Source organism: Rhinatrema bivittatum, chromosome 10 (genome assembly GCF_901001135.1).
Source record: "Rhinatrema bivittatum chromosome 10, aRhiBiv1.1, whole genome shotgun sequence".
NCBI classification, from domain to species: Eukaryota; Metazoa; Chordata; class Amphibia; order Gymnophiona; family Rhinatrematidae; genus Rhinatrema; species Rhinatrema bivittatum.
This window is the reverse complement of record NC_042624.1, coordinates 79,378,437-79,388,561: the sequence shown is the minus strand read 5'-3', so window position 1 is coordinate 79,388,561 and position 10,125 is coordinate 79,378,437. Positions and strand designations below refer to the sequence as shown.

Sequence of the window (10,125 nt, the reverse complement as noted above, 5' to 3'; positions counted from 1 at the left end):
ACAGCAGAAGCGCAACTAAAAACTACTAACAGTAGTGACCCTCGTTGCAAGGCAATGAGAAGGCAGATGAACGCCGGTTAAATCAGGCTTGGGGCGTGGCATGGTTAACCCAGGCGGGGCCAGACCTCCGGTGACCGTGAGTCCATAATGCGCGTCCGCGCGCGTGGCAGCAGCGAGATGACTCAGCAATGGCGGACGCCCCGAAGGCCCAGCGGAGCCGCGGGAGCGGCGTTCCCCCCATCGGAGGTGAGCCCTGAGCACAGTAGATAGAGGGGAAGCGGTGGAGACCGCAACACTCTGTTGGAAGCAGGATGCTGGGCTTGATGGACCCTTGGTCTGACCCAGCATGGCAATTTCTTATGTTCTTCCTCGTTCAGTGAAGATCCTGCTCATTTTGGAATTTTTGCAAGATGGGTTAAATAAGGGGTTGGCCCTTAATTCCTTGAAGGTATAGGGAGATATCATGTTTTACTACTGAATCACCAAATTGAATCAAAATAGCCAAGAAATATACAGGCCAATGTACTGACAGGCCCCAAAAGCACTGTCACAGCTCAATGGAAAAAGAAGAAACCTTACCCTGATTAAAAAAATCTAAAGGATACCTTATCAGATCTGCCTGTTTGTCGGGTCCTGTGAAAAAAAAAAAAGCAGAGAGAATACAACTTAAGCTCATAAGCAGGTGTCAGGGACCAGCCAAGGCAGAGTCCAAAGACCCCCACCCTTGGAAGAGTGGGAAGGCAGTCTGAGACAGAGAAAAACACTCTGGCACACAGCCTGGCATACAGACGTGGACGTTCTCTCCCTGAAGAAATGGGGAGACTGAAGAAGACCTGCAACATGGGAGGCCCCCCCCCCCCCCGAAGAAATGGGGAGGGGGAAAAGACCTGCAATGCGGCAAAGACCCTCCACCCACCATGTGATTATGCATGAACTTATGCATATTTATCAGATAAAAAGTGTAAGACAGGGGGGCAAAAAAAAAAAAAAATCGGAAAGAATGAAAGAACCCCCTGGAGGCTAGAAAGTGAGACTCAAAGTGAATCCTGAGAAAAACCCCTGAATCCAGAGAAGGAACCCTGAAAGAAAAGAAAGTAGAGCCTGAAGCAAACCAACAGCTCTGCTATCGAGGAGGGAGAAGACTAGGTCTGGCTAAGAGACCGGGACAGGAGACCAGAAAGGGGAGACACCCTGCGGAGAGTGACACGGAGTCTGAGAAGTTGAGGGGCAAGAACAAGCCCAGATATGCTGGCAAGTACCAGAGCCAGAAGCAAGTCTCCTTCCAGGACCGCCTGCCCATTCTGCCAGTACCAAGCCCAGGAAGCATGCCTCCCCCCTGCCCACATTCTCCAGACCACCAGCCAGTGTCTACTTCAGAGGTGAACAGAGGGGTATCGCCTGAAGCTAGGACCAAGGGTAAGTTAGCCATAAGGATTAATATATTTAAGCAGGCTAAGGGTTATGGCATGTGGGACACCACAAATGATACAGAACTTTCTTTAGGGAAAACTGGTGCTTAGTGGCCAGGATGTTAGAGACAGGAATTGTTATTTTCTAAATGCCTATTCCTGCCAAATCTGATAAATAAAGGTCTGTTTCTGAGGAAAGTAAATGTTGTCTTTTCCTGACGTAGGATTGTGAAGTAAGGTGGGAGGGCAATTGGAAGTGTTGTAGCAGACAAGTCCCTGCACCCCTAAATTTGCTTACAAGGTACAGGTTGCAGCTCTTGACTATTTCAGAGGCCTGGTCAATGATGAACCCAAAAGCACAAAGGAAGGCGATCTATAATAGCCGTCAGGATGAAAAGAAGAAAATAGATGCCTGTGGTCTAAAATTAAATCCTTTATTGAAGTGGAGACACAAAGGTAGCCCGACTCTGGCCGAGTTTCGCCGTTTTCAAAACGGCTGCCTCAGGGGCTTATATCAATCTTCTTAAGTTCATTGGTTGTGTACAACTTAAGGATAAAAGATGATCATATAGGGCAATGTATGATCTCTTATTTTGTTCCGTCTTGAATCGTTCGCAAACATCAATCTCCACTTGTAAAGTCAAACATCTTCGTCTTCCCTTGTGATTACCGGTTCCCTTGTGGAGTTTTAATCTGGTATTGGATTTCTTGGGGGTCCTATGTTTCAACCACTGCATAGCCTTTCTTTGTGGCTATTGACCTTGAAAACAGTGTTTCTGGTGGTGATATGTTCTGCGTGCGAATTTCTGAGCTGCAGGCCTGGTCTTGCCAGTAGTCGATTCTTCGGGTGACTCCAGGAATGATACAGCTGCGTACTGTTCCCTCTTTCTTGCTTAAAGTGATCTCAAATTTTCACTTGAACCAGTCCATTTCCTTGCTGTCCTTGGATAAAGGAAAAGATGTGGAAGAGTATCGCCTGTTGCATCCTTTGGATGTCAGGAAACATGTTGTGTGGTATCTGGAGGTTTCTAAAGCTTTCCGAAAGACGGATCGCCTATTAGTCCTTCATGGTGGAAGGAAACAGGGAGAACCAGCTTCGCAGGTTATAATAGCTTGCTGGATTAAGGAGGTAGTCACGGCCACATATGTGGAGGCTGAAAAGCCATTGCCTATTCAGGTTAGGGCTCATTCCACTAAGGCTCAGGCAGTGTCATGGACAGAGGTTAGATTGTCGTCTCCCATAGACATTTAACGAGCTGCGATGTGGTCCTCCTTACACATTTTTGCAGGTATTATCATCTAGACATGCAGCCCTGGGAGAACGCAGCCTTTGCACATGTGGTGTTGACTGGACTGTGGATAGCATTCCACCCTAGTAACGAGTACCTTGGGGACATCCCACTAGTCCTGAGTCCATTTGTCTACATGCTAGGAAAGGAGAAATTTCTACTTACCTGATAATTTTGTTTTCCTTAGTGTAGATAGATGGACTCAGCTTCCCATCCTTGGCTGTCGAATGGTTGGTTTAATGGTCCTCCTGTGGGGCTATGTGTTCTAGGAGTTTACTGGTAAGTGTTCATCCAGTCCCTAGATTGGGGGCACATACATTCATTACCCGAGTTCAGTGTTCCTGCTGGTTGAGTACAGTAATGGTTGACTGTTTTAATCAAGTTTTTTGCTTAGTCTGTTCAAAGTTGCTTTGGAAGAGAATACTGGTGGGCTCATGTTGATGCAGGAGTATATATACTGTGATGTCAGCTTGCTCTGTCTCTATCTGCTGGCAGAGGTGCATTACCCACTGGTTCCTGCTGGTTGAGTACAGTAATGGTTGACTGTTTTTAATCAAGTTTTTTGCTTAGTCTGTTCAAAGTTGCTTGGAAGAGAATACTGGTGGGCTCAGGTTGATGCAGGAGTATATATACTGTGATGTCAGCTTGCTCTGTCTCTATCTGCTGGCAGAGGTGCATTACCCACTGGTTCCTGAGTCTATCTGTCTACACTAAAGAAAACAAAATTATCTGGTAAGTAGTAATTTCACCATATATAATAATCAGGTTATTCTACATATAAATCAAGGCAAGAAACAGTAATTCTTACATTAGCTTTTCTTCTACTGAAGTACTTACTGTAAACAATTTTAACATTTGACCAAGGCATGGGTACTTCCATCAATAATCTCGTAATTGCTAATTCAAAAATGACAGTTTTTCCAGAACCAGTAGGGGCACAAATCACAAAATTCCGATCAGTGTAGAGAAGCTAGAGGAATGTTGCAAAAGAATAACACCTGAATTTGAAAAATGTAACAATACTGTCAGTTATTCTTCTGATAAACCATTTAAGCTATCTTTGGTATGTATAGCAATGCATATACGTTCCTTGAAGTTATATTCAGTAAAACCGATTATCTGTGGAAAATTTTAATAACCTAATACATCTGGCACCCTAAAAATATTTTGACATATACAAATTTTGAATTTCAGCATTACTGTTTCTGTTTGCAAGTAGTTCTTTTGAATTTTAAATTTCCAAAACTTGTTTTTAAACAAGTTGGAAGTGTAGGCGTGAGAACTGTTTCAGCAAGCATATATTAAAATATTGAGAAAAAAATAACTTGAATTTAATAGCATCAATTGCAGTGCAATTGCTGCTGCCTTTAGCACAAAATAATCTTCAATACTTACATCATCCAAAGCCTTAGATTGTATGTAGTTAAAATATGGGAATTCTTTGAAAATATTTTGGAATGGTGTAGCTGAAAATCTTGTTAAGGATGAGACTGCTTGGATTTATAAAATATAATTAATTTGTAGTTCATGTAAAACTATTGTACCATTATTCTAGAACAAACCAACATAATGGAGTCAGTAGCTCTGCGAGAGTTCCTAGGGAGATGGATTTATTGGTGGATATATATGCAACATTAAATTATATTTTTGCAACTATAATAAGGAAAAGTTGCAGAAAAATATTTATAGAAAAAGCAAATTGTTCTTTAAGTGAAAAGAAAACTATGTTTAATATATTTAAATATGCAATTAAACTTTACCTGTAAAAGGTGTTCTCCGTGGATAGTAAGCTAAACCAGTCATACAAGTTGGTGGTATCATCTTTCATAACTGACACAGAACATGCTCTAGGTCTTTCTGAGCTCTGAAAAGTCTTTCTTAACCTGCACAGGTGATCTTGCACTAAACTTCCCAGTACCTTCACTAGCTAACTTCAACATTAGGGGAGGAGAGGTATGGAGCTGGTTTGTCTTACTGTCACTGAGAACACTTGCTACTGGTAAGCAACTTGCTACTGGTAAGCAACTGTTTTCTCCATGGACAAGGACAAATTTGGCACACAACTGGGGACTTCCAGTGAGGATTGCAATGAAAATACAAACATTTAGCTCTTGACATCCTCTTGACACAGATCCTTTATTGCACTTACTATGTAAATATTCACTGTAAATGCGTTTTACTATGTTAAATATTCCTGTCCCTTTTCTCTTTTTTCCTCCTATCCCAGTTGGTAATTTCCTTGTCATTGTAAACTATTATTTTCTGCACCAGTTCAATTACCCTAGTTCTATGTTTATTACACGACTTGTAAATGTAAACCGACTTGATGCAACCTTTGGCGTGTGAAAGCCGGTATAGAAATTAATAAATAATAAAAATAAAAAATAAAATATTTGCTGGATAAAGAGAAATTACAACCTGGTAATAAAAAGAGAGGAACTGAAGTTGTCAGTTAAATAGATTTCTTAAAACTAAATTGGCAAAACAAACCATCATGTAAGTCTTCTTAAAGGACAGTGTCTGGTGCTGCTTGCAGATATCTTGAACTAAGCAGAACGGAGATGAGCTACTGAAGTTGATGTTGTCTGCACTTGATGGTTTTTAACTTTAGTAGGGATATGTATTCCAGTATTGGTGTATCAATAGGAAATGCAGTCTGAAAGTTATGTAGATAAGGCTTATTTTTTCACTGATAAGATTTGTTTAGCTGGATAATGAGCGAGAAACAGTTGTAAAGAGTCCTGAAAGTCCTGGACCTTTCCATGTCAGTCACATGGCTCCAGTTAAATGCAGGATACAATTCAAAAGCCTGTGCCTATTCTTCAAATGCATGAACCAACTGGTTGCTGAATATCTCTCCCAGAGTCTTTTCTCCTACTTCCCCCAAAAGAGAATTCGTTCCTCCCAGATTCATTTGTACAAGACTGCACATTCAACTGCTAAGTGCCAAACTATAAAACAAGTTACTTCTACACTTTTACCTTGAAATATGTTACTTTACCTTCGACATCCTACTATATATCACAAACCTATAAAATACACGTTGCCAGGTAAATCTATTATACAAACCTAACAATATTCCTTGCTGTTAAGTAGGCAAGTGTCTAATAAACAGGTCCAAAGGTTCAAAATGTTTTAAAACCTTTCAATGTATATGTTCACATATTTGTCTTTTCTATCCTTAATATTACAATATTTGTATAAGCCACATTGCCTTGGTATATGCCATATCTCCTACCCATTGAAGCAAAATAAATTTCCTTGCCACAAAAAAGCTAAATGAAATATATATTGACAAAAGCCGAAATTATAGTCCTCTATTATATTTAGGCCAAACAAAGCCCTTATAATATCTAATGGCATCTTAATTTGTAATATAGCATTTAATGTGTCAAAAACCTTGCTAAAATGCCAATATACATTAACGGGTATATGCATACTGTTGTGGATTAATCACTTAGAGCCAGCAGCTTGAGGAGAAAGGTCCTTTCATTAAATGCAAACCTATAATATAATAAGATATATTGCATGCAGAGAACAAGCAGCTATCATAAAGTAGAACAAGATCAATTCTCTCAGATGAATTACTGATACAGGTATTAAAAAGGTTCATACCTCTTATTTTTAAATGACTTGTTTATTTTCATAACATTTCCTAACATTTCCTAACTGGTTAACATTAACACAACTTCCCCTTGATAGGAGAGCTTTATAAGCATTATAATTCTATCTCACGTATATTTTAATGAAGCTGGGGTTTTTGTAAATCATGTGATTTCTTGTAAATTGAGCCCAGAGTGAGAAATGCAACTTAAGAGAAATGAAACTTAAAACTGATAGGATCATTCTTTAAAACGCAATAGGCTGTTATCGCATGCGTTAGGGCCCTAACACACGTGATAAATATTACTGACACAATGTAGTTAGATTTGGGAAAGGTGAGTTGTTAGGGTGGGCAAAAAAAAAAAGTGAGTTTCCGGTACCGTTGCAGGCAATAATGTTTTACACATTATCGCCAGCAGTAGCATCAGAAATTCCACCTTTTGGTGTGGCACAATGGGGGCGATAGTGGGCAGCACAGCTGCAACAGGTGAAAACACACCACCATGATACGGCCGGCTGCCCACTATCGCCCCACCCCTTTTTTTCCACGACTCATCATTCTGCTATAAATATAGCAGAATATATTCACAGTACAGTAATAGCAGCTTCCTAAAGACAATCCTAATCAAAGTACCCCAGCAATACAATATAAAAAGCACCTGTGTCTCTTGTTTACATTTTGAGGAAATATCGGAAGCAATTAATTTAATTTTATATAATCCATTTTTTGCCAATATACACAGTATTCCAAATTTTCACCTGTTGTTCTCACAGAAGAATATCAGATGGAAATGTATACTTTTGTTCATAATAGTTTTCTGTATCTTCTTTTAATAGCATATGTAAATTTGCCTAATACTTAATATTGCTCATAGATTGCAATTTGAACATCTATATCCCTAAGATTATACTAATTTGATATTTTATTTACTTTGTCTTACAAAAATTCAACAGAAAATGTCCCCACTTTATGTATATGTTTAGGTTTTGCATTATTAAATGTCTAGCTTGAAGATATGCAAAAAACTGAATTCTCAACATTTTTTTCTTTAAGTTGTTGAAATGACATTATTTGATTTCTTCTAACAGATTTGAAATTTCAATAAATCCTTCTCTTTTTCCAAATAGAGAACATTTTATTCTCCAAACCTCGTTGGAACATTGGATAATTCAGTTTCCATGATCTTCATAAAGATATCCAGGCTAGTTTAACCGACAATAAAAATGTGCTCTTGTCATTCCTTCAGGCAGAAGATCTTTGTGTGCATGAACATGAACACTATTTATAGGTAAGTATGGATACATAATCTCTTGTTCTAGATTAATATTTGCAAATTTATTACCATTTTTATCCAGTCTACCAAGATCGTCAACTGACATGCTATATTATATTACGTAAGTAAGGAATTTGTATTACCCCAATTCTTTTGGTCTACACATTGTAGATAAAAGAAATGCCTGGTTATTTATCACTCCAGAGAAACTGATTCAAACCCTTCCTAAATCACTTGTTAGTTCCCTTAATCCCATATGGTAACAATTGTATTTATATATAGGATTTTTGGAAACAATATCATCTTGAACAATGCTGCCATACCCATAAGCAATAAGGGTAGATGCTTCCATGTATCTTTTTGCTGCTGTACATTATCTAAAACAGTTAATATTGGCTTTCAAAGTCTTGGATAAAGAATAGGGTATTCTTAATCCTAAATGTTTCAACATAGTTTCTGCCCAGTGGAATGAAAAATAACCCAACCACTTGCTACGGATTGTCTTGCATAATGAAAGAGCCTCAGCTTTTAAAAATTTATAACCAATTTAGCAAAGGAACTAAACTTAGTGAAAACTCTCTGTATTACAGGGATTGATCTTAACTACAGTCTTTCCTACTTTAATTTCTTTAAAATCTATTGCATCCTTTAACTTTATTGCTAGAGATTCCAATGATAAAACAAACAATATGGGTAATAATGGGCATCCTTGCCTAGTTCCTCTAGAAAAATCAAATGCTTCTATTAGCTCTCTATTGACTGCAGCTCTAGCTATTGGTACTATAACAAGTTTGTTTACCATAAACAGAGTTCTCTGTAAACAGCAGGATGAATTATCCATGATATGTGGGTGATGTCATTTGACAGCGCTGAACAGGCCCTTCTCTTCTAACTCATACTTTTGCTCTGTTGAGCATGTGTGGGAGTTCCCACATGTGTGCTGCCTCGTATGCTCTTCAGTTGATTGTAGAGCTTAGCTTTAGCTCAATAGCAGACTTTCCGGAGAGGCAGGCAGGTTTGAAGCTTAGCTAATTCATCCTGCTGTCTGTGGAGAACCCCATTTATGATAAGCAAACTTGCTTTCTCCCATCAACAAGCATAGCTGGGTGTCCCAAACTGAGGGTTGCAGTGGAGCACTTCCAGAAAGCAACCTGTATTCCCCCCCCCTGTGGAGAGTCCACTACTGGATGATAGGTCGAGCAAAATTACTTGTCAAGAATTACTATCACTTCTTGAAAGATTGTCCAGGCAGTAGAGGGACGTAAAGGCTTGAACTGACAACCAAGTTACAGCTTTGCAAATGTTTTCTATTGGCACAGCTTGAAGATAACCCACCGAGGTAGCCATGGTTCTCACTTCATGAACATGACAGAGCCTGTGATATGGAAGCCAGCTAGAGCATAGCAATGGGTGATACAGTCCACTAGCCAGCTGAGTAAAGTGTGCTTGGCAACCACTATTCCTAATCTATTAGGATCAAAAGAGAAGAAGAGTTGAGTAGTCTGATGATGAGTTTGCGTTCTCTTCAGATAATAAGCTAAGGCCCTTTTGCAGTCCAGTGAATGGAGGGTCCCTCTCCCCTTCATGTACACGAAAACTGGGGAAGAATATAGGCAATATAATGGCTTGATTCAGATAAAAAGCCAAAACCACTTTCAGTGGAACTTGGGTTGAGGGCAGAGTACCATTCAGTTGTGGAAAAGCTGCATGGAAAAACTACATGTATCACTCCATGATGAGACCGCACCTTGAATACGGTGTACAATTCTGGTCACCGCATCTCAAAAAAGATATAGTTGCGATAGAGAAGGGACAGAGAAAGGGCGACCAAAATGATAAAGGGGATGGAACAACTTCCCTATGAGGAAAGACTAAAGAGGTTGGGGCTGTTCAGCTTGGAGAAGAGAAGGCTGAGGGGGGGGGGGTATGATAGAGGTGTTTCAAATCATGAGAGGTCTAGAATGGGAAAATGTGAATCGGTTATTTACTCTTTCTGATAATAAAAGGACCAGGGGCACTCCATGAAGTTAGCATGTAGCACATTTAAAACTAACTGGAGAAAGTTATTTTCACTCAACGCACAATTAAACTCTTGAATTTGTTGCCAGGGGATGTGGTTAGTGCAAATAGTGTAGCTGGGTTTAAAAAAGGATTGGATAAGTTCTTGGAGGAGAAGTCCATTACCTGCTATTAATTAAGTTGACTTAGAAAATAGCCACAGCTATTACTAGCATCAGTAGCATAGGATAGACTTAGTTTTTGGGTACTTGCCAGGTTCTTATGGCCTGGATTCACCACTGTTGGAAACAGGATGCTGGACTTGATGGACCCTTGGTCTGACCCAGTATGGCATGTTCTTATGTTCTTAATGACCTAATGCCTATGCTCACTGACTCTTCTAACTGACGTGATGGCAACTAGAAACACTGCTTTCCAGGAACTTTATGAATGCCAACTCCATAAAGTTCCTTAGTTGTGCCAACAGGAAACTGAGGTCTCATGATACTGGTGACTTGCTCATATGCCATAAGACTTTCATGAACTTTAACA

The 10,125-nt window shown here is 39.6% G+C and overlaps 1 protein-coding gene across 1 annotated transcript in view; it reads right to left on the bottom strand.

Annotated features, from left to right (window-relative positions):
- Nucleotides 1-3,573: 3,573 nt before the first annotated feature.
- The window catches only part of LOC115100267 (probable ATP-dependent DNA helicase HFM1), a 109,961-nt gene continuing 103,409 nt past the window's right edge, over nt 3,574-10,125 (bottom strand). The window contains exons 6-7 of the mRNA XM_029618643.1: nt 4,094-4,164; nt 3,574-3,668 (exon numbers count right to left, since the gene is read on the bottom strand). Of these exons, the coding sequence (XP_029474503.1) occupies nt 4,122-4,164 (43 nt within the window). The 3' untranslated portion in view covers nt 3,574-3,668; nt 4,094-4,121. The remainder of the gene's footprint in view (nt 3,669-4,093; nt 4,165-10,125) is intronic.